The sequence below is a fragment of the Vipera ursinii genome (genome assembly GCF_947247035.1).
Source record: "Vipera ursinii genome assembly, chromosome: 1".
In the NCBI taxonomy this organism is placed as follows: domain Eukaryota; kingdom Metazoa; phylum Chordata; class Lepidosauria; order Squamata; family Viperidae; genus Vipera; species Vipera ursinii.
The window spans coordinates 309,057,560-309,082,737 of NC_139512.1; the positions used below are offsets into that span (position 1 = coordinate 309,057,560).

Sequence of the window (25,178 nt, forward strand, 5' to 3'; positions counted from 1 at the left end):
CTATATTAGTAGTGTTCGATTCATACAATATCTATGTCTAAGTAGTCAACAAAGAATATTGAAGGATTAAGTATAAAGCTGGCTTTGGGACATAATCTCTCAATTCTTGCTCTCTTTTTCATATTGCAAGAAAGAGAATAATTAAAAATGTGCCTATGATTGCTGAAAGCGTACAATGAAACATCACCAAAGAGGCCTATACTGTATTTGTGCAAGAGGAGAATCCTGGTTTTCTTATAGCATGTGCAACTGAGGACATTCAAGGCTGCGTATCACTAAGAGTCTCTAGGAAAACAGAGATCTGTACGATAATGTAATTTTACTGGACTAAAGGGCAAAGAAAAAGCAAGAACAAATCTCAAGTGTTCTGAGTCTGTTTGTGCCTTTGCCAAAGGAATAAAAGACATTTTCATGCACAGGTATTGCTCTTAGAAATATTGGAAAACTTATTTACATCTACAAATTCCAGTTTTCAACTGTGCAGACCTAAACAGATAGCTTAATTCTATACAGTGCTATAATAAGTGAAGTTTTCTAGAAACTTTTTGTCTAAGTAGGTAATTTGCCATCAGTCTTATAGTTAATTATTATAAAGATTGGTATATGTTTTCTTGTGGAAAATAGCAGCATGCTTTGGGGTTTTTTCTCTCTCTTAATGATTGCTGGCTAGACCAGACCACACAGAAATTTTGTAGAAGTAACTTGTGAAATGTCTCATAATAGCAAACAGCTGATATATGGAGCTTCATAAAATGCAAAACAAACCATTTATGAGAGCAACTACTAACGGTTTTATAGGAAGGTGTGGTCAATCTTTGTAGAATTAATCTACTGATGCTATTGTAATTAAAAGAAATGTACAGCATGACTACATTCTTTATACTTTAATATTAGATAAATATCTGCAAAGTCATGTTTTATAATATCTGTAACAAGACATTTAGAATTTCAATTTGGTTAAGTCAACACATTGGAGCATGAGATAATATACAAAGTTTATTAATACTAATAAAAACTGGTGGCACAGCAGAAAAAGCAGACATAAAATAAAGCACCCTAACTCTTCCCGTTATTATTTTCAACATGGAAACCACACTGAAAGAATGAATTGCTCTATAGACTACAAACTTTAAATACTTAGCATGTTTGTAACCAAGATTAGGAAAGAGTTACTCTACAACAAAAATGGTAGTGCATGCCAGCCTGTATTAAACAAAGCTTGAAAACATCTGTACCAAAACTGGACTTCACATAGACAGTTATAGAAAGTTAACACCAATTTTGAGTAGTTCAAAAATGCTTCCATTGATTGTGCCATGAAGCCAGGTTTTTTAGCAGCTTTCTCCATCTGGTGATACTCCAGAGAAATTAGATTAAACTCCCATAATTCCCCATAATTGAGCCAGCCTGCTCAACAGAATTATGGAAGTTCACTTCCAATTTATCTAGATAAACATCAGGATTGGAAGGCTGGTTTGTCTAAAATGTGTTTCCTTATCCTGCCTGATTCTACCTCAAACTTATCCTCAATTAGAAAGATAGAAATTTAGATACATAAATGTGAAATTTGTCCAGTTTAGTGAGAAACGTTCGATATATACGTGGGATATAGATGTCTTTCATTTTCACAAGGTATAATCCTGGCAAGATGAGTCACTTTTCTTATGCCGTGGAGAAACTGTTGTCTTTGTAGGAGATGGGGAAGCTGTACCAAGTACTTCAGAACTTCCTTCTACAATGTTTGGTGAAGACACCACAAGATGTGGTCCTTTCTTTCTTCCAAGGAAACCACCTCCTTCAAATCCACTCTTCCTTTTGCAGTCCGCTTTGGTTTCATTGTCTTCATCATTTCCTCTTTTTTTCAATTCTAATATGCTTTCAGAAACTTTCTGAAGTTCAGTTCCTCCATCTGACACTCTGGCCATTCTTATTTCAAGTGCTAAGGCTGAAGCTTTTTTGTCAGTTACATTTTCACCAATTCTTTTCCCTTCTGCCTGTACAGGACTCCAGTTGCCATTCTGAGGAACAGCTTTGTCTACCATGGTTTTATTTAAATTAAAAGGCTGAATTTCTCTGTAGCTGTGAAAACTTTCGGTCCGGCGGGCTCTGGCTAGTAAGGGGCTCTCTCTATATGGCCGTATGGAGCCATATGTAGCGGTTTCGTGGATTGTCTCCCGGTGCTGTAACTGGAGGCTGAAAATATTTGAAACTTTTTAAGTAATTAAATTAATAAATTGAGCATGTCAAATTGAACAAAATTTACTAATAGAAATTTGGATTATCTTTTTTTCATGCAAAAACAATAAATTATTCATTATTGCTTGGGATCACTGCTAGATGGCTAAGCATAGTACATAATTCAGACAGAAACACACTGGGAACTTTTTATACAGTATCTATTCTGCATAGTTCGCAAAATATTAGAGTATTAACTTTTAAGTAAACAGCGTGATAACATGAAGTCATATATAAAGAAACATCTGGTTTAAGTCTTTCCATCCACATATATGCAAGGATAATTTGAAAAGTTTACCTAGAGCCTGATTCACGCAGTCGGCTCTGCTGGACTACTGAAGTAGCTGGACTGATATTGGGGGTTGCACAGCGAGATGTGCTTAGATCACACTGATCCAGAAGTTTAAGTAATTCTTCTTCAGTAGGACCACCCACATCTTGGGAGACAGAAGATAAATCCATATATACATTAAGAAACTATAACAAATTTGCTTAGCATTTGTACCTAAAATGCACTAAAGAGTTTAGTATACTGTTTTGGTAACATAATTGTTTTATGCCACCCAGAGACACTTGTCTGTGTGATGAGCGCTTACATAAGATATATAGTTAAGTTAGATGTGTGTGAGAGAGAGAGAAAGGAGAAAGACAGAAAAATATCAAATAATCCATCTAATTATTCAAAAAACAGTTTGGAATATATTCTCCTTTATTAATGTTAAATTTATATATTTACAGTTTAAGAATAATGCACAACAGGCCAAAACAAAATAAAATATGGAAGAAAGACACAACCACTACCGCAAACAAGAAATAAAAATTAAGTAAAAGAAACGGGAATCAGTTCAAGTTCTATTGAAAACTATTGCATTCAAGACAACTACCTTTTTCTTCACTTTTATTAACCATATCCATTGCTGTAGTTAGGTCCCACATCTGAATACTGCCATTAACATGCCCTGTGAAGAGGTAACGCCGTGGCCTTGAGCCCATTCTGCTGGATCCCTCACATTCACGCACAGTAAAGGAGGAAATTGTAGTACAGTCAACTGCCTGAATTTCACATATCCTATTGAGAAAAAAAGCACTGTAGCATTATCAACCACCAATCTGCTAACAGGCCGTGCCATATATATTCTCTCAAACAGATATATACCTTCAAATCAACACTTACAAATTAGTACTATATCCATAAATTGTAATTATATGTACCTTATTCACCTGAAAATAAGGCTACTAATCACTTGTGGTCTAGAATCTCAAAATGCAATCACTTGTGGTCTAGAATCTCAAAATGCAAGAAAATTTGCCACAGATTCTACTACTTAATGTATGTATAAGACTCTTTTCTGTTATCCAAAGATTGGAGATTGTTGTTCAACCATCCCTGTGTCAACTATGAAAGGGAAAAGTTCTCAAATGACTATTCCATATGCTTCTGTATATCTCTGTATTTATTAAGCCACAGGTTTAACAGTTTACTGGACACAACTAAGCATTTTCAAAGTGTAAAACTGCCCTTGAAATTAGTCTCCTGGAATCTTAAACTCATACTATTTGTTTTTACAACATTCTTTGAGACAAAAAATGTGATTCCTTTAACTAAAGACCAATTCCATTACAGCTTAAAACAGGCAAAAATCAAAGTTATTGACAGTTTAGCATGACACAGCATTTCACACAATTAACTTACACATTTCCATATCAAGGCTTGTAAGGCATTTGCTTAATATATCTGTCTGAGCTATATACAAATGAGAAGGATTTGAGCTTTAGCATGAGATGCCCCTTTGTACTGTACTCCAGCGGTTCCCAATCTTTCCAGCTCAGTTGACTGGCAGCAGCGGCAAGGTGAGGAGAGGGAATGGTTTTGCACGCTTGCACACGCCACTTTCACAAGTGCAGTTTCATATGCACCTGTGCATGCTCGCCCACCACTTCCACAGCCCAGTTCCAAACAGTCCACAGCCCAGCACTGAGCCACTGACCAAGAGTTAAGGACCCCTGCTGTACACAACATTTACTTGAATGTCAAATTTCTCATAACTGACATGCATGCATGCATAAGTATTCTGAAATTATCATTTTTTTTCTAAAATAGGTATTTCAGTTTTGAATTTGCAAGTTACTAGGAAAATACTTGCATAGGTGGGATCGTTTTCTTTTTAAACAATCTCAGTAATTTTTTAAAAAAATATGTTCATGCAAATTTACTAACAGTGTTTATATTCTTTCTAAAATGCACATGCATTTTGCTGGAATTTCAACAAGCGCTCAGAAACTACTCAGTTTCTACAGGCTATTCTGTAGTTAAGTGATCACCAGCTTTTCAGTACATTTCTGATGGATGCCAACACAGTATCGCTAAGTACTGGAAGAGAGTTAGCTGTCCAGCCATCCTAGCAGGTTTGATGGGTCATGATCAGTGTTTGGGGGTGGCTTAAGTATGATGCACTGCCCTGTCATCGGGAATGCATTCTAGTTGGGCCAGAACTCTTAAAAGAGCATTGTATTATGCAATCCCTTTGATGTGAAGAAAACACAACCACTTTGAGATTCAAAGTTACCATTCATGGCCCTCCTGAGATGTTAGAATATCCAATGAAAAGAAGTGCTGGGCATACTCAGGAAGGCCAACAATCACTTAAATATATGTTAGATAGTAAAATAAGGGCACTTTCCTCTTAATATCTCATTAATTTTAATTTAAGGAGGTATTTATGGTCTTCTGCAATATTGGTTCTCATATTGCATCTCATGTTAACCTCGCAGCCTCAGTGTAGGCTCTATTTTAGCTGGCACTTTTCAGGCTCTGTGAGGCACTCATATGGCAGACTGCTCTTCTTGCAACATCTCACTGGGTAGAATATTATGGTAACAGGATCTTGCCTGATAAGAGAGGTTTTCATCAGATAGAGAAAATATTGAATAGAAGTTTTGCTTTGCTCCAAAGAAAACCTGGTATTTCCCAGGTTTCAGATTAATGTACCTCTTTAAAAAAAAATGGTCACGAACCTTTCTTAGCCAAAGGAAAGGGGACAACACACTTATTTTTAGGGCCTTAAAATTTTGCATTAAAGTGTTACAAACTTGTTAAGTCACTTGGTTGGCTTCTTGCTTCATATAAGACCAGGGCACATAATAAAATAATTGGTATTAGCTTGACAAAAACAAAACCAAACCTGGCAGTGTCTTGCAGCTTACGGTTCACTTCCTGCAAGGAACTGCAGTGTCCATGGTCTTGGGATCCTCTGTTTAACAAGTATTTGTAGGAGGTTGGGGGTGTCTTTTAACTGTTTCAGCTTTGTGAATTTGGCTAGTATGCTTCCACTAATTGCTTGTTGCCAGTCTTTGGGGACAGGGGACAGAGAAGCTGGATTTACTTTAGGAAGATAAGCTTCTTTTTGCTTTGACTAGCTTTGCTTCCATGCGGTTGTTGCCCGACTGCATGGTCACTGCCAAAGGGATCTTTTAAAAGCTGAAATCAAATGTTGTGACCAAGGAGATTCATCTCTCACAGAGGACAGAAAATAGTATCCTTTTTCATCAAGACTAACTTGCCACTTACACACGTACAAAGAAGCCTATTACCAAGGCAGCTTAATTAAGAGTAATTTCTTTTTATTTCAAAATGAATGGATCCACAGTAGTTCAAGACAAAATGTGTAAAAACATGTGTAACAATTGATTGCACATACTGCAAATTGCTACCATGGGAACAAATAGCCAATATCATTATTTCCAGGGTAAAATAGGTATATAGGAATGCAGACTTAATTAACGTAGAAGACATGTGTTGATTAGACTATTCCATAGTAATCAAAGAAAATGAGAAAAGAAAGAGGTCAAAGTTTAACAGACCTTGAATTACTACATTCAAATTTACCCTAATATAACATTAGTTTTAATAACTATATCCCATTCTCTTCCTAAGCCTGCATAGAACATTAAATCAAGGTGACTTATAGCATATTATATTATAACATTCCAATATAATATTATTTGAGTGATAATGAAGCTGCTAGCCATATCATGGCTATCTACTGTTATTTGCTTTAAAACACCTAAGTTGTCAAAGGGGTAACCTAAATATTTGGAAAACGCACTCCTGATTAATTTCTTTAATGTTTGCTTATGATTGTATGAAATGAACATAGATACAAAGTAGACTCCTTCTGTTAAAGAGTTTTACTCATTACAAGATTAAGCATTAAGAAAGGATGGGCTGCTTTGTGTCTCACAGGTTTCTAGCTTGGAGTGGGGGAATGCCTTAACCACTAAACTGGCTGCCATGGTTTAGTGTAGATACTACTACTACCTCCTGCTTTCTTTAAATAGTACCCATGTTTTCCAAAACACTGTGGCTACTCTTGACATATCTCTGGATTTTGCTTACTTTGAAATGGCCAGCAACTCATTATATTTTTAATAAAGATAGCAATTTATGAGAGGAATAAAGGGTATACCGTATTTTCTGGCGTATAAGACGACCCCCTACTTTTAAGAAGTTTTTCAAGCTTTTTTGTCTTATACGCCGGAAAATACTTACATGCCCTGCCCTCCCTGTCCGTCGCAGAGGAGGCGAAGGCCCGACTGGCCCCGCCGGCCCTCCCGCTGCTCCCGCGCTTCTGCCGGCCCCCGAGGCGCAGCGTTTCCCGGGCGGCAGGCAGCGCCAGAGGGCAGCCGCCACCCCGCCATGGCCGGCGCCCCTCCTGCTTCCCCCCCCCAGGCCTTGAACTTCTCCCATTCGGCGCAGGGCGGGGCAGCTCCGCCCGCAGCCTCTTTTTCATTGCTAGATGATCATGTCTCCAGTACCTGCTCCCTTTGGAAAAAACATCTGCCAATCTCTGAAGTAAAGCAAGAATAGAGCAGATCTATTTGCAGGAATCTATCATTTTCTCTAGGCCTTTTCTTGTGCCTCTCACACATGTTATTTTGGCCTTTTGTGATATTTCATTCTCACACCATTTCATGGTTGTACCATTGCTTTGTATTGTTTTGCTTTGCTATTTGTCTGTTTACAAGACTCTTATGACCCTGCAATTGTTACCAAGTCCATGAGATGTATACACAGTATCTTTATAAGCAGGATTAAAACCATGCTTTGCCAAGATCAATAACTATAACAACCAATCAGATCAGTTGTACTTAAATGCCAAGACATAATATAATAGATTTAGCACCACTACAAGAAGGAACAACGTCTGAACCTGATCATCAATACTGCCTGTTGGAACAGCCAGGTTTTAACCACTACGGAAGGAGTGCCTTGCAAATCTTGGGGAAAGTGATGACCAGAGTAGGGTGACTCCATGTTTCATATGTAGAGAAAAGTAAGGTTTTACACTTAGGAAGGAAAAAATCAAATTGATAGGTACAGATTAGGTGAAACCTGGTTCAATAGCAGTAACTGTGAGAGGGATCTTGGGGTCCTAGTGGACAATCACTTAAATATGAGCCAACAGTGTGCTGCAGCTGCCCCAAAAGCCAATCCAATCTTAGGTTGCATTAACAGATAGATAGAATCAAGATCATGTGAAGTATTAGTACCACTTTATAAAGCCTTAGTAAGACTACACTTAGAATACTGCATTCAGTTTTGGGCACCATATTATAAAAAAGATGTAGAGACTCTGTTCCTCTTTTCTGCACTCTTTCCAAAGATGATTAGAGGCCTGGAAGCTCTGTCAGTGGAGGCTTTTAAGAAGAGACTGGATAACCACTTGTCTGTGATGGTATAGGGTCTCCTGGTTGTGCAGGAGGTTGGACTAGAAGATCTCCAAGGTCCCTTCCAACTTATTCTGTTATTAATAAGCTGCTGTGTCTAATCCTAGATTAGGAGACAATAACAGAACAGCGGGGATAAGCCTGATTGGAACCGGAGGGAAGGGTCCTCCCTGCATCAGCCTGAAACAGCCCAGAAACTCCATTTTAATCCTACATACCGAATCTTACTATCTCTCTTCACTCCTGACATGGTGGAGTAATGTGTGACATTTTGAGGTGGCCATTGATACTATCAACTTAAGAGAAAGAGAGCAAAGAAAAAATGTTGCCAGAACATATTTGGAACATAGTTAGAGGCAACTGGAGAAAGATATACTGTAAAGAATTCTATTTAGCATCAAGGTTGAGTTGCATTTCCTGAGGCTTATCTTGAAAAATAGGATAGGTATGAAGAACTAACTTCTTTAAAGAGCCTTTGAAACTTTATTTGTTTCAGACTGCTTTTACCTGAACTATTAGACTGAACTTTTGAGATAGTTTTACTAGCTAGTTTAATTATTGGATGTGTTTATTAGAGAATAAGGGTTTCTAATTGCCTTTTCTCCTCTTTGCAGCAACATCCAAGTGGATGTGTATACATGATTGTGGGTATACATGATTGTGGGTGTATGGTTGCAATAGAAGCTCCAACCATTTTCTCCAGGCATACCGAAGGGATAGGACTGCAGTTGTGACATTGATCTGCCATCTGCCCCTATGGATACCCATGTTCCTTTGCTAAACAACTTCAAAAAGCACTCCAAGTTTTAATAAGCCAATTTTTTAAAAAAATACTGAGATTTTGCCTCAAGAGGGAAGAGCGAGCCAGCAGGGAAGTCCTGCGTGCGCGCGCGCGTGCAGGACTTCCCTGCTGGCTCCCGTCCGACGCTCTTCCCTCTTGAGGCAGCTGCTGCCTCAAGAGGGAAGAGCGAGCCGGCAGGGAAGTCCTGCAAACGCACGCGCACGCAGGACTTCCCTGCCGGCTCCACGCTCTTCCCTCTTGAGGCAGCAGCTGCCTCAAGAGGGAAGAGCGTCGGACGGGAGCCGGCAGGGCAGTCCTGCACATGCGCGCACTCCCCAGCTGCTAAGGAGCAGCCAGGGAGTGTGCGTGTGCGCATAACTGCCCTGCCGGCTCCCGCCGGATGCCACCCACTGATTTTCCGGCGTATAAGGCGACTGGGCGTATAAGACGACCCCCCAACTTTTGAGGTGATTTTCATGGGTTAAAAAGTCGTCTTATACGCCGGAAAATACGGTAATTAAAGGCTTATTGAAATGTGAAAGTTAAAAGCAATCCTGCGTGTAGGTAAAACTATGGTTGTAAAACACAAATACTATTATTGTGACATGAGCCAGGATCCATATTTATGTTTTGTCCTTTTATACCCTTGTATCCAGATTTTAAAATATTGTTCTGTTCTATTGTTCTATTCTCCCTGCTCTAGCAGGAAACCCTATAGCATTTCGGTTGTCCAGTCCCTTTTTGAAAGCCTCCAGCGATGGAGCACCACAGCTTCTGAAGGCAAGTTGTTCCAATTGTTTGCTCTCACCATTAAGAAATTTCTCCTTACTTCTAGGTTGTTCCTACCTGTTAAGGTTGTGTAAAGTCACTAAATCTATATTTTAAATAAGCAAAATGCTTTCTACTTCACCCAACCTTTTTCAATACCAAGTAAATCATTGTTGAAAGAAAATGAAGGTAACACTTATGAATCATATCTGCGTAAAACCTAAACATAATTAAACTAGAGCCCTAATACTAATCATACACTAGTGGTCAGATACAAACTTGCACTTTTATGTAAATGAACATATAATATAAAGTAGAAGAAGTATGTGCTCAAGTCTTTATTAGAGAAGAGGAATATAATGTTACTTGTCCACCAGATGGAAAAAGGTATGGAAACCAAATGTGGGATTGGAAAGAGAGTAAAAGAAATTATCTGTATTTCTGCATTATCTGTGTGAAAGAACTATTAGAGAAACAGTGATAATTTAACCAATAAACAAAATAGCTTAATATAGGAAGCTGCTCTAGGAAATGCCAACCCAAAAGAATTCACTGTAGAATGATTGTTCCAGTGCGTGTAGATAGATAGATAGATAGATAGATAGATAGATAGATAGATAGATAGATAGATAGATAGATAGAGATAGATATAGATATATAGATATAGATACATAGATATAGATATAGATATATGATACACACATAGTAACATATAAGAAATGTGAACTTGATTTAACTTGCCATAGATACATTTTGGATATGGAGTAGGATACTGTTTTTCAGTGAAATATAACAATAAGATCCTACTTACAAATCTTAAATGTTTTCCAATGTCCTAAGAAAGATGCTTGGTTCAGCAGTTATAATCCAAAATAATAAATTATTGCTAACTTCTACAGGTATCCTTTGCTAATCTTTGTAGTCCAATGCATTCAGATTAAAAATCCAGTTTATCTACACCCCAGGATATTTAGTTTAATTTGGGCAAGACTTTCTCTAGATTACAAGTTTACAAGTTATGGTGATTTTACTGAAATTAAATGCTCAAGGTAAACAACACTCAAACACACGAAAATGCAAACATAAGTAGTATAACATGGAGCCAGGAAAGAGTGAAGAGAAGTTAAAGGAGATGATTGGGAAAATGCCAGAAAATGAAAATGAAAAAAATGAAGAAAAAAAGTGGGTGAGGATACCAGAGGGGTGATAGTTCCTCCACCCACTATATTTCTATCAAAATATATTCTCTCTGTGTGTATGTATGTGTAACAATTGCTCAGCAGAAAGATTAAAAGGGGGAAAAAGCTTTCTGCCCATTCAGAAAATCACCATGAAGGAGTAATAATAATAAAACAAATCAGCTGGGACTGAGGGTGTTACAACTGCCAAGTGAAAATTCCAATGGAATGCTAGGTATCAGACAGGGATGCCTAGCCACAAGATAGGAAAATAATTATGAAGGCTGTACAGAACATGTGAAAACAGCTTTCTTAAATCATGTTTCTCTTCTACTGTACAAATAAAAAAAAATCAAGCATTTGATTTGCCAGAGCCAACCGATCTAGTGGACAAAAATCTATGCCTTGTCTTTGAAAAGTTACTACCGCCGATAATACTTCCTTTTAATTCAGAGTTAAAAAAAAACAACCGATTTCCTGAATTAATTAGTAGCATTGTAATTGCATAGCTTACCTTTTTCCAGTAGAAGAGAGTCTCACAAAAAGTTTGTTGGTGATTGGAACAACTTTTTGGATAAATACTTGTTGATCATCACGCTCGCCAAATGGACCTGTAACAGGAGACCAGAGAAAAAGCACTGATGTTCAGCTATATACAAGAGTTTGGTGAAATATTAAATAAAGAGCCATAGAGTTCTGTGCATAAGTTTATAATCATTCCTGCAAAAGTTCTCAAATTACCCAAAAGTGTAGATCATAGTTTGATATTGTCTTCCACATACTAACTTTTTATGCTTCTCTACATCCATCTTGTAAGGGACGCGGTAGCTCAGTGGGTTAGGACGCTGAGCTTGTCGGTCAAATGGTCGGCAGTTTGGCGGGTCGAATCCCGAGTGCCGCGTAACAGAGTGAGCGCCTGTTACTCGTCCCAGCTTCTGCCAACCTAGCAGTTCGAAAGCACATAAAAAATGCAAGTAGAAAAATAGGGACCACTACGGTGGGAAGGTAACAGCGTTCCATGCGCCTTTGGCGTCTAGTCATGCCGGCCACATGACCACGGAGACGTCCTCGGACAAGCGCTGGCTCTTCGGCTTTGAAACGGAGATGAGCACCGGCCCCTAGAGTTGGAAACGACTAGCACACATGTGCGGGGGAACCTTTACCTTTACCTTTACATCCATCTTATACTCCCATTATACTCCCACTATCATTAGTAGAGATTTCAGATTGCTACCATAAACATTTCCTCTTTTTCCCTTCATATATACTCTATTTGTAAATTAAGACAAGTTTTATCTTATCAATCACATAGAAAATAACTTTCTTACATATATCCAGTTTTTAGTTTATACATATTCTAGTTGTTTTAACATACAATCAATGACCTAATAGATTTTTCAATTTTAATTTCCACTAACATTTAGATTTAACATTTGATATTTATCATTCCCAAGATTTTTAATATACTCTCAATTCATCTATCACCATTCCTCACAAAATCTAATATTCAAAATCTAATATTCAAAATATTAGCTTATCTACATTATTCACCTTTACATGACCTTTATGCACAAATCAATATTCAAATTAGCTATTAGTATTTATACTGCTAAATTTTAATGATCAAACTTTTTTCTTTATCTCAGATCAAACTTTTTTCTTTATCTCACAATGTCTTGTGTTCAACATGCACATCTTATCTATTTAAGTACATTCTGTTTTACCCTATATCAAAATAACTTACCTTATGTCTGGCCAGAACTTGAAAATAACATTCAACGTAGCACAGTATTTAAACAAAATGATCCAGTTAAGATCTGCATATGTGGGACTGATTGGGGTAGATTGTAAGGGCAACTCCGAAATATAATGTTACCATATTTTATCTATATCTTAAATTTGTATTTTCTTACTATTTTAACTTAAATTGTATTTTAATTCCATTTTAAATTGTATTTTATCAAATTCCATTTCGGATTGCTTTTATCTAGTTTTGGTGACGGTTTGTTGCTGGAACTTTGTACTTTGATATGACCCAAGGGCTAATCAATAAAGTTGTTGTTGTTGTTACATTCTGTTTTAGATTTCAATAAGATGGTCGAAACTCCATTCTTCTTGAGTCTTATTCTGGCTTTTTTCCTTTGCCAAATCATCTTCCATGTCCTTGTTTTTGGGTCATCGAACCAGTCTCCTTGTAATATGTATATTAATTGATATTGGCAAAACCATTCAGTAGCTATTTTTTTGAGAGGACTTGTAGATCTAGTGGGTCATCTCTTTATTCTTCCATATCGATGTGGTTGTTCTGAATTGTTTATCTTCTCATCCAACTGTTCTTTTTCTAGATCCTCTAGTTCCTTCTGAGTTCCTTTTTCCAAGTTGTCGATGTCCTTTCTGGATTTTCAAATGTCAATATCTGTTGAATAGTAGATTCTTCTGTCATAGTATTTGAATGTTTCATTTTTTCCTATTGTATTTTGTATAGATGGTTCTTTAGTTGTAGTCAAAGTGTGGGTTTTCATATCTGGGCTGTCTTGTTCCTTCCCATAGCCTCAGTATTTCATTGGTTGTGGTAAGAGTTTGAATTAGTATTTTCAACGTAGAGAGAATTTGTTGATCTTCATCCATGAGATGATTTTGTTCCTGGTCTTCTTCCATATTGGTATTTTAGACTAAAGTTTTTACACTTAGAAAATCCAAGAGAGAAAAAGGGTTTTTTTTTTCCCTAGGTAGGGAACACAGAGCCTTTCACAGCTGTTGTTTCAAAATTCTCAAGTTTATGTATCTTATCTATTTCCCTGGGCAGTCAGCCAGGCCCCTTTTAAAGTTTCCCTTTGAGTTTCAGTTTTTCTTCTTTTTTATAAGAAAAAAACCCAGATTTCCAACAGAAGTAGAAAATAAAAAATAAAAAATCTTTCAGACCACAAGCTTTGAGAAATAAAGTTCCAATTGGGATGCAAAACTGGACGGGGGGGAGAGAGAGAGCAAGTCTCTCAGCTGTCCATAGTGGCTGCGTGGCAAACCAGAAGCCCTGTTTTAAACATTTGTCCTACATGGGCAATTTGGGGTCTTTCTCAGAAGCATTATATGAGTGTTTGCCAATTCAGTATAGCTGATTTGAAAGAAACAGCCATGCACAACAGATCCAGGTTTAATATCTGCACGTGCCTACTCTTTCTTTCCCTGCTGAGCATGAAGAACCAGTAGGAAGACAGGATTTCAGTAACCTTTAGAGAACAGGATTGGTACACTTGTCCATATCCCACAGAAGACCTCCATAAAGTTAGTCTCCAAAACCACTATTTTAATAACCATAGTTTTCCTGGAATGTTTCATTTACCTATATCATTTCCAGCAGAGTAACTGCCATGACTCTCTGTTTCCTCCAAGGACAAAATTTTGAATGATGCCAGAGGAGTGGATCCTGGCTGTGTTGAAATCATTCCTCTAAAACGTGTCACTGTCCATGTCCGGACATGATTATTATCAGCACACACTAGAAGGAAAATGATCATAAAAAGAAGCAGAGGTTATCATTCTAATTTTACCTCACACCTAAACCTAATGGTATTTTTGAAAAATGATACTAATTCTTCCCTTTTCTAGTTTTTACAACCTAGTAAGCAAAGTTGGATGGGTCAGGGTTTACTCTTTCAATCCTCTCAAGGAAAAAAAAAGCAGTCTGAGAAAAAAAGGATACTGTGAATCGGATCAGGAGAACTCTAAAGCTGCAAGAGATGCAGTTATGCCCTTCGCTAAGAGAAAGAGGATGATAGTAACTGGTGATTTGATTCACTGTCTCACGATGAGTAAGTACTGCCTGACAAAAGCTAGGATAAGACCTGTGAAAAATAAACAAAATAAACTTCTTTTTCGTCAAGGATTAGGATGCTTTTATGGCTATAAACTCACTGAATATCCGTGCCTTATATTCCACATAACTAAAAGAAATAAATGAAGGCTGGCCTTTATGCATATTCTATCTTGGTCCATTTTTTTATTTTGCACTTTAGAAATATTTTTAAAAGGAGTACATAATACAAAAAAATTATGAACCCATTTAATCTGACAAGATTACCTGATACCAGATGTTTTTCTGATAACATGATCTTTGTAACAGGGCTACGGTGAACTGTGAAAGTCTGGAAGAGTTGTGGTCCTGAACCAACTGTTTCTGGGTGTTGCACAATTACACGTACAGCTCCAGAGCTTGTGCCATATGCAATCTCAAGCCAATTCCCACTTACACCTATACAAAAACATGGAACAGAAATGATTTTAGTAAATTATATTTGCCCAAAATGGTGCAAGAGTGCTGTTGAGGATGTGGTGTTTGCATTTAACTTTAAAAGATTATTTCAGCAATTATTGCACTTATAGTTCACTAGTAGCACTCTTCCCATATATTATGCATTTCAAAAATTGGAAATACTGTTGAAGGTGCAACTCATGAAGAAGACAAACACTTCTGATAGAATATTATTACCTTAATAATAACATCAACACAATTGACTTACGAACTAACAATATAAAGGTTTAAATTAGCAAGTGACATTTTAAAATTCAGATATGATTATTTTAAAATACTGTCATTTTGGGACAAATTGTTTTGAAGAGAAGTATATAGATTTATCATATAACAATAGTAATAAATATCTCTTCTAAGTGCTGTAACTTTGAGTATACTAGCACAAGTGGTACAATGACATTTCCAAATGCATAAAATCCATAACTAAATAACAGTTCTAGAGTAATATGTATTATCTCCATTTTTTTCTTAATTCTAAACGAGTCGCAAATATTTTGTGTATGGATAACTAAAGAACAGAACTGAAGCAACATTAAATATTTTTAAAGTTGACAACAGGTTGATTTGACAATATCATAATATTGTTCAAATTCAGCACCAATTCTATTAAGATGGTACAAACTTGTTTTGGGTGTAAGGTAAACACTAAGCGCAGTTATCGCATCATTAGAGGGATCATGGTAAAGTTCGGTCACTAGAAGATCATTATCTTTCATTCGTAATGGAAATTTTTGCATATCTGCAAAATAAAGACATATAGAAATTATTTTAGAATGCCAAGCAACTATTTCAGATTTTTAAAAAAATTTACAATAAAAACTCTTGAAACAATACTTTCAAGAGATAAAAGTAAAACCTCTAAATCAGCAGTCCTTAACCTTTCTGGCTCCACAGACTGGCAGCAGCAGTAGCAGCGGCAGATGTTTCTCAAGTGTAACATAAGTTTGCATGCACAAATGAAGTTTTGTGCACTTGCCCACTTCTTGCACAGACTGGTTCCCAATGGGCCATAGACTGGTACCAGTCCGCAGACCAGGAGTTGGGGATCCCTGCTCTAAATAACCCATAGGATTGAAGTGTGAAGTTAATTCTCAAAGTTGGGAGAGAGATTCTTGAGCTTACCGATATAATATATGGAGCCATTGTTGCAGCCCAGCAGTAAGAATGATCCTGCAGTATCATAGCTAGTGATTGGGACAACGTCTTGAACCTAGTAAATAAAATAAAAATATCAACTTTCAATTTTGTTTCATATGCTTTTGCGTTTGAGTAGCACTATATATAATCATGTAATCTAAAAGCATATGTTTTATGAAGATTAAACCATTTTCTTGGAGCAACGGAGAAAAACCATGGAGCAATTTAAAATTATGTTAAATTTAAATAAAGATGTCTTTCTCACCATTTTCTTGTAAAACGTCTGAAAGAAGCCTTATACCATAGTGTTGCAACAATGATTTTTCAAGTTACTGAATTAGTATCTATAACACAATAATGTGCACGTGTAAAAGCATGGGTGCTGGGAAAGGAGAGAATGTGTGCGTGTGTGTGCCCGCACACGCACACGTGCACATATACTGACTGCAGAGAGATAAGAAAAGGCAAAGGAGTTCCAAGACACATGCAGAAACATAAAAGATGCACCAGTAGGTGTCAACACAACAGCACCAGATGCACAAGAGCGAGCCCAGACAGAATGAGTCAAAGTAAGCTGGATGATGGCAGACTACAGTCTAAAAGGTCTGGGTAGATGAGCTGGGAAGAAAAAAAATGGTGTTTTTTTTTCACCCTCCCTCATCTGCAGTCTCAAAAGTTAGTCGGTGCACTGGCAGGTAGGCAGGGAGATGTCAGGAGTGGGAGATGTCAGCAGAACAACTCTGCCTAAGAGAAAAAGTCCAGACAGCTAGAAAGGAAGCGCTGCTGGTACTCAGAAAAGATCTTCCAGACAGCCTTCAAAAGTAAGATGGAAGCCAACAGAAGAAGGCACTGCAAAAAACAATTCTCACTAAAAAAGATGACAAAAGTTATATTATTTCAAGGGAAGGGAAGGGAAGGGAAGGGAAGGGAAGGGAAGGGAAGGGAAGGGAAGGGAAGGGAAGGGAAGGGAGAATAAAAGCTAGCAGGAAAAAGGAACCATGGTAGCCATCTCCCCCTTCAAGACAACAGACCTTTGCCAGGCTTGGGTAAATGAGACCAATAAAAGGGGAGGACAGCAAACCTGTGATTGGAATCAATTAGCAAGTGATTATGGGAGAAAGGAATTGACTATTAATACAGTCTAACTATATAGAAAAAGGGACGCGGTGGCTCAGTGGGTTAGGACGCTGAGCTTGTCGATCTGAAGGTCGGCAGTTTGGCGGGTCGAATCCCGAGTTCCGCGTAGCAGAGTGAGCACCTGTTACTCGTCCCAGCTTCTGCCAACCTAGCAGTTCGAAAGCACGTCAAAATGCAAGTAGAAAAATAGGGACCACTACGGTGGGAAGGTAACAGCGTTCCGAGCGCCTTTGGCATCTAGTCATGCCGGCCACATGACCACGGAGACGTCCTCGGACAAGCGCTGGCTCTTCGGCTTTGAAACGGAGATGAGCACCGGCCCCTAGAGTCGGAAACTACTAGCACACATGTGCGGGGGAACCTTTACCTTTAAACTATATAGAACTAGGGACGCGGTGGCTCACTGGGTTAGGACGCTGAGCTTGTCGATCAGAAGGTCGGCAGTTTGGCGGGTCAAATCCCGAGTGCCGCGTAACAGAGTGAGCGCCTGATACTCGTCCCAGCTTCTGCCAACCTAGCAGTTCGAAAGCACATAAAAATGCAAGTAGAAAAATAGGGACCACTACGGTGGGAAGGTAACAGCGTTCCGTGCGCCTTTGGCGTCCAGTCATGCCAGCCACATCCTTGGACAAGCGCTGGCTCTTTGGCTTTGAAACGGAGATGAGCACCGGCCCCTAGAGTCGGAAACGACTAGCATGCGTGTGCGGGGGAACCTTTACCTTTTTATATAGAACTAAAAAAGAAAGATAGGATGATAGGATAAAGAAAAACATAGCTCCTAGTTTCAGACCTTAACTGTTATACTAGCCCTTTAAAAGCAGATTTCTAAAGATATTCATAAAATTACTAAGTTGAAAAAGGCCATTTCAGCCACTGAGGTAAATTTCCTAATTGGTTCCTCTATTAAATGGATCTTACATTTTAGAAAGATTTCCCTAATATTTATAACTGGACCTTTATTTCCTCTAATTTAAGATAATTAGTTGTTGTGCTTCTTTTCTGAGTAGTTAAGGTTATTGGAACAACCCAGCTCTTATTATAAACCCTCTCGGTTGTTGTTTCCCCCTTAAGTCTAACCAATCCCTCAGTCTCTCCCTGGCTTAATTTCTACTTCCCTGACAGGTGGTACAATGGAGTTATGATCTACATCAGGCATGCCAAACTACCAGCCCCTGGGCCGGATGCATCACGCCGAAACCGCGTCACCCCACTGCCGGCAATGGGGAAAAAGTCACCATACGTCACACGACGTCACGAGTTTGACATGCCTGATCTACATCTACTGATGCAGGGTAAAAATGCAGTTGCCTTTTTAGCAGTCATTCATATTACTGGCACATAATCAACTTGGGATGAACTGTAATTCCAGGAGTGTTTTCACACGTACTCTAGCCACATCAGCTACACTGATTTATACCTCTGTGTTTCACTTTGAACTTTTCGCTGGGGGATTTCATTCAATTCCTTTTCATTTCACTTTTCTAACCTATCAAAATCATCTTGTTTTATTTTTCTGTCTTGTAATTGCAATTTTGTAGCACCTTAAATTGGCAAAAAAACCCTTACACCTTGGGACATTTAAATATATTATGCAAATAAAATATGCCCAAAACAAAGCAAACTTGGAAAATGTTTGAATACCAGATTTTTGCTATGCTCTTTACGCTACCAGAATTTTGCTTGAGAATAAACAAACTACCTCAGCTTACTGCCCAAATCTTTAGAATGATTTATGCAAACTTTTAAAAAAAAACTATGATAGGGATTTTCAGTATATTCAAGAGACACCTCTAAGATTTCAATAAATAAAAAAGCAATTATATCACTTGCTTTCTTGAACTCTCCCTGTAGCATTTATTGGCATGACAGTCCCCAATGTGTAAAATCAGGATTTATTCAACCAGTGATGTGGTATCCCAAGTCTATGCCTTAGGTGACTTTTGCCTCTTGAGAATTTCATGGCAGTCTCTTGGATTTCCTTAGTTCTTTACACTGAGCTATAGAGACAACCATCTGGTTGTGTTACCAGGTTTGCTTCTTGCATGAGTGCCTCTCAGTCTTGAATATAATCCAAGAATCTCTATTTCCACTGTCAGAATGCATAATGCATAAAAATTGCACAGCATTTGAGAACAGAAATATAAAATAGCTACCTTTGAGAAATGTTGTATCATTAGCTGAGAAGCTTTCAGGTAGATGATAGAACAGGGGTGCACCCACCCCAGCTTCGGCAATGCAAAAAAAGTGGTGACACGTCAAGTTTGACACCCGTGTGATAGAATTTCTAAATTCCTCAGGATTTTACACAAACATAATTTGATTAACCATGAAGAATCTTTCTGATTACTGAAAAATTCAACAGAATGGGTTAACTATCTCTTCTAGCAAAATGCCGCTTGGGGGGGGCGAAAGCCCTAATAAGCAGGCATATACATAGAATGAAGGCTATTGCTAAGCACATTGATTTGTGCTTTAAATTGTAAGCCGCCCTGAGTCTTCGGAGAAGGGCGGGATATAAATGGGATTAAAATAAAATAAATAAAAATAAAACAGCAGGGCTTAAGACTTCTTCCTGTCCCTGGGAAGAAACCCTTCCTTTCAGCAGCATGCGTGACTTCAGCTGGCTGTAGTTCAAATTTTCATTTTTTAACTAATTCACTGTAACAATATAAAAGCTTGCCACCAGCAAAAAAATAATTGGGAAATGAAAAAAAATGTATAAGAGCAAACACAGAATAGTAGTTAACAACTTGACTCTTGGTCCCTTGAAACATTTCTGAATCTTTCTGAATCAGTGACTAGGAAAGTATTTCATATAGGAAAGTATTTCATATTAACTCCAACTACTGTTCTTAGTCATAGATGAATCCAACATGAAAGGGCTATACTGCGGCAGCATTCCCAGATAGGGTTAACAGAAGTTAAAACAAGCTCTATAGCATCATGAGCCCAAAAGATTACATCTGCAGACGTAAACCTGTCTACCTCATAGTGCTTCATGAAGTTAGATGATTCTGCCTTGTGAATCATCTATTAGTGGGACTCCCATCTTAAGAGTCTCAACCAGCCCTGCAATGAGATCAATCAGCTCCAGAAGAGATCTGCCATACATCTGGGAAGATATTACAGCAGCATCCCCCGCTTATTCATCCTCACAAATATGCCTTACTCCCAACCAACTGCAGAACAGATTTACTTGCAATAGCCAGGGGTTTCAGATACATAATAAGTCACTTTCTTGGACTTCCTTGGGTATCATCTTCTTCCCGTTTTTCATTTTTCACATGAGCAACCCCACCTGGTACCTACTCCATCTAAAAAAGCGCCACAGGAAAATCAATAAAGCCAAGGGGGTTGGCTACATTGCAGGGATGCTTGCAGCATTTCAGCATTGCTCAACTCCTGTTTTGCATCATGTCTCCAGAAGCTCTTCTAACTCTTGGATCAGCCCATTTATGAGTCTGGGCAACTGCTTAAGACTGAGTGCTCCCGGGTTCTAATGTTCAGCTGTCACCCTTGGCTGCAGCTTGTCTTCAGCAAACCAATTAGCTCTTGATCACCAGGACAAGCATAATTTGCATTACATCTTGCTCTCTTTCCTAGACTACCTTCTCCTCCTTATTTATGTTTTGTGTTTATCCCTCAAGCTGGAGCCAGGAGAAAAATCTGCAGTTTGTCTCTGAAAGATGTGGTCATTTCTACAGACTAGGAATAAGTCTTATAAACCCTGCTTTCCAGATTAAAAAAAAAACAGGAGTCAGCTCCATCTTTGGGAAACATCTTTTCTATTATACAGAATTAATTTTCCTGCAAAATAATAAAATGATTACAACTCTTGCTAGCTAAATGATAAATCTAGTGTATTGCAATTATAACTGAAAATTAAACATTACTGATTTTAGCAATAGTAAAGTATATTAAAAATGAACAAATATAAAAAGTTGATGTCCATTTTTGAATACTAATTATGTGTAGGAGCAAGCAATTCTGTTTATATGTACCTGCCAATGTTGAGTCACAGCATTCCATACTCCCACTTTTCCTGTATGACTGGTGGCTACCAACTGGTTACCAATGAAGAAAAGAGCATCTACTGGGACTCCAAGACTAAATATTCCTATCAGGAGAGACAATACCATACACAGACGCATATTAAAAGCACAAAAAGGTCTAATAAATTTTAAGTTAAAATAATTGCAATATCCAATTAAAATGCTTTTGAAAAGTATAACAATATTAATAATTTTTATCTCTCTTATATTTAATTATAGATTGGTTGGTATTAATACTTATGGCTTGGTACATAGTCACGACTATGTTTCAGCTGAGGCTACATCAGCCACATATACAGAATCAGACTTCTTGTATTACATGACTAAAATAGGTTTACTCATTTTATTCTTAGTTATTGGATTTAGAGGTCACCTGACTCTTGTCCTCTCTGAAGAGGTTACAATTAAAAGTAGAAATAAACCATGTCCAAAACACCCACAATCAACCAGAAGACTGTAGTACCACCAAAAAAAACTTATAGCTGCTTTTTCTACACAAAGGCTGGAAGAACAACCAGATATTTAATCATTTCTGGAAATTTGTTAAGGTGGGAGAAATCTCCGGGGTTAGGGACATCATTCCATAGGGCAATTGCCATGAGAGAAAAGCTTCTTAGATTCCACAAAATGACATTGTTTAATTAACATTGTTTAAGCGTGCCCGGTCTGTCCACACCAAATAGGTAGAAACATTTGACGACAGGGTGGCCCCTAAAATAATCAAACCCTACTTTAAAAAAAAATTCAAATTAAAACATAAAGGATCTTATGTTCAAATAAGATTGTGTTATCCACTGTGAATGGCTAAAGTGCCATTTGTTAGAAATGCAAACATGCCCAGGTTTCTACCATCTTTTCAACCAAAATCTATACAGATAACATTTCTATCTTTAAGCTTTATGAAGGGAGAGTTAAGAACAAAAAGGTATTGTTTTAGTTTAAAATAAAGGACAGTAGCCTTTTGGATTGTAGAGAAGAAGTCTGGTACATAAAGTGACTATAAGCTTTCATTCATTCTGTATTTAAAATATTTGAAATTAATATGTAGAAATCTTAAAATATATTAAAACACATTGTGTAAGCCGCCCAGAATTGCCAAAGTGCACAGAGTCTGTTGCAGGAGAAGTTATAAATAAATACCAAATAATAGTAAATGCCAAATCATTTTTCAGGCATATATGACCTTCCTAGAGGTTTGCTCTACTTTCAGCAGCACACATAAAAAGCAGGCAATAAGAAAAAGGAAAGAAACAACTAGAAATGATTACTCTGGAGAAAGTTCGGGGAAATCAAGGAAGACAGCATGAATAGTCTGAAGGAATTTAAAATGTCACTCCTACTTAAGCTCAACAGTCATAATGCCATCTCAGAGGGAAGACAATGGGAAAAGAAGTGACAGATGCTTGTCTTAAGGGGATTTCTCTATAAAATATTGCTTATAGCAGCAATCTAGTACTAGCTTATTATGTAAGTAACAGTGAAGGGAAAAACAGCTTCTAGGAGATGCCAGACTTGATAATATTTCATAGACGGTGTCAATTTCTGAAGAGTACATGCAACAACAAATTGTTTTTCTGATTTGTTTTTGTTTTCCAGAGAACATTATTTCTTTATCCCAAGGCAGGGCTGCTAACATTGCAAGAAAAATGGAGCAGTAGCAGTGTCCAAGAGAATACCCTTTCTTATGAAATCATTATAAAATCAATGCAATAAATCAATCACACCCACACTTACACATGCACTGTGTTCCATTTGCTCTGTTAATGGAGTAAATTAATTGATTTGGTAAAATTATTTAACAAGCTCAAAATTAGTAAATTGACAGTTTTTTAAAATAAATTAGTTTTCAGGGAATAGAAAGGCAGGAGTATGTGATCTTCTTAATTGAGTGTTCTCTTGATTCAACTATGATCAAACTTAGAAGAGCTGCGCTTAATCAATGTCAAGATTTAGCAAATATTAGGAAATAATATTTCAGTAATATATTCCTTGCTGTAAAGAAAAAAAATAGTTTACTGCAAGTCTCTCCAATTCAACCTATGAAAAGAAAGTGCAGCCATATTAAAATACTAGTATATATTAACGCAGTGGCTCAGTGGATTAGGACGCTGAGCTTGTCGATCTGAAGGTCGGCAGTTTGGCGGGTCGAATCCTGAGTGCAGAGTGAGCGCCTGTTACTCGTCCCAGCTTCTGCCAACCTAGCAGTTCGAAAGCATGTAAAAATGCAAGTAGAAAAATAGAGACCACTACGGTGGGAAGGTAACAGTGTTCCGTGCGCCTTTAGCATCTAGTCATGCTGGCCACATGACCACGGAGACATCCTCAGACAAGCGCTGGCTCTTCGGCTTTGAAACGGAGATGAGCACCGGCCCCTAGAGTTGGAAACGACTAGCACGCATGTGCGGGGGAACCTTTACCTTATATATTAACAAGTGAAATACAATGCATACTCACCTATTTCGCTACCACTGCCGCCATCCTGGATGCTCCATAAAATGATACTGCTTTCGGACGCCACAGCCACCATTTTATCTTTGTCACCGTGTGGACCACCAACAACCTTTGCATTCAGAGCCACACGTTCAATAGTCCAGTCTAAGTAAGGACTTGTAAAAACTTGTTGCCACCCAGAGGATTCTTTAATTCTAGGAAAAAGATATATGAGCAGATGTTTAAGGCTGGCCTTCTAAGATGTATAGGAACTTCAGTACAAATGAGTTGTCCAATCACCCGAAGCCAGAAAAACGGTTGGAAATATTCTAACCCAATCCTATATGCTACAAATAAGTTAAAATACTAAAGAACCTTAGAATGAACACCTACAAGATAAAATTTAAATAGATGCTGTCACAATAAATCCTTAATTCTGGTTTAGTTAAAAGATGCATTTCAGAATAGAGTAAAACCAAATATTTTTTCCAGTATCTATGTAATTTTCTCAAATATGCACATGAAATAACAAAATCATTAGAATTTCTAGAACCACAAAAGAAAATTAAATATATGATTATTTATCTTTCAATGCTTAACATTTCCCAGGGATAATGTCTTTAGAATTAAGAATGAGAAAATGCCTACCTCCACAATTTGAATGTAATGCACAAAAATATAGATGGGAAAGGAGGAAAGATGTGAGAGAAAAATAAATGTGTATTTCTTAAAATCATGTAAGAGATTTTATGTTGTATAAGGAAGCTGTAAAAGAATAGAAAAAAGCAAGTGTTTTTCAGATAAAATAGGCATATTATCTAATCTCTTCATGCTGCTGCAACTTGGCATAATGGTTACTAGAAGTTATTCAATGAGAAGAGACAAGTGATAGTGCATATAAAGTTAACAAAATCAGCTCTCTCACTGCAGCACTTTGCATAATGACAATCCTATTTTTTATTATTTGTTTGATTTACATCCTATCTTTCTACTAAGATGTGACCATATTAGCTAGGAGCTTGACTGCATGCAAACCAGTAATATAAATCATACCGGAATCATATGTCATAAACGTTAACAATCCTCAGTATAATTTCGTATGGAGTTTCAGAGGAAAATGCCAGCTATTTCATTTTACAAGGGCATAATGTTACCTTAATTTGTATTAACCCCAATAGAGGAGTATATATGATGGTGCATACTTAAGGTTTACAAAATGACTTGAGCTCAAATCATTTTGAATCTGAAATGGGTTCTTCCAACCTTGTAAGAATGATCTGATGTCTCTAAATAATAAGATTGGAACGTCATGTACTTCCAAGGAGGTCAAAGCAGCCCATTTAAAGACATATGGTCGGCATTCCAAACATTCTGAACAGCCCAAGTAGAGATTGATTCTTAGCTAAACATGTAAATTCAGGTGT

The 25,178-nt window shown here is 37.6% G+C and overlaps 1 protein-coding gene across 2 annotated transcripts in view; it reads right to left on the reverse strand.

Moving 5' to 3' along the window:
• Positions 1–428: 428 nt before the first annotated feature.
• KCTD3 (potassium channel tetramerization domain containing 3) overlaps positions 429–25,178 on the reverse strand; it is a 47,816-nt gene continuing 23,066 nt past the window's right edge. For both annotated transcript variants that reach the window (XM_083348768.1, XM_083348767.1), the window contains exons 9-18: positions 23,779–23,969; positions 21,274–21,389; positions 16,121–16,208; positions 15,621–15,737; positions 14,768–14,938; positions 14,030–14,185; positions 11,204–11,300; positions 3,120–3,304; positions 2,534–2,672; positions 429–2,193 (exon numbers count right to left, since the gene is read on the reverse strand). In XM_083348768.1, coding sequence (XP_083204894.1) covers positions 1,626–2,193; positions 2,534–2,672; positions 3,120–3,304; positions 11,204–11,300; positions 14,030–14,185; positions 14,768–14,938; positions 15,621–15,737; positions 16,121–16,208; positions 21,274–21,389; positions 23,779–23,969 — 1,828 coding nt within the window. In that variant the 3' untranslated portion in view covers positions 429–1,625. The remainder of the gene's footprint in view (positions 2,194–2,533; positions 2,673–3,119; positions 3,305–11,203; positions 11,301–14,029; positions 14,186–14,767; positions 14,939–15,620; positions 15,738–16,120; positions 16,209–21,273; positions 21,390–23,778; positions 23,970–25,178) is intronic.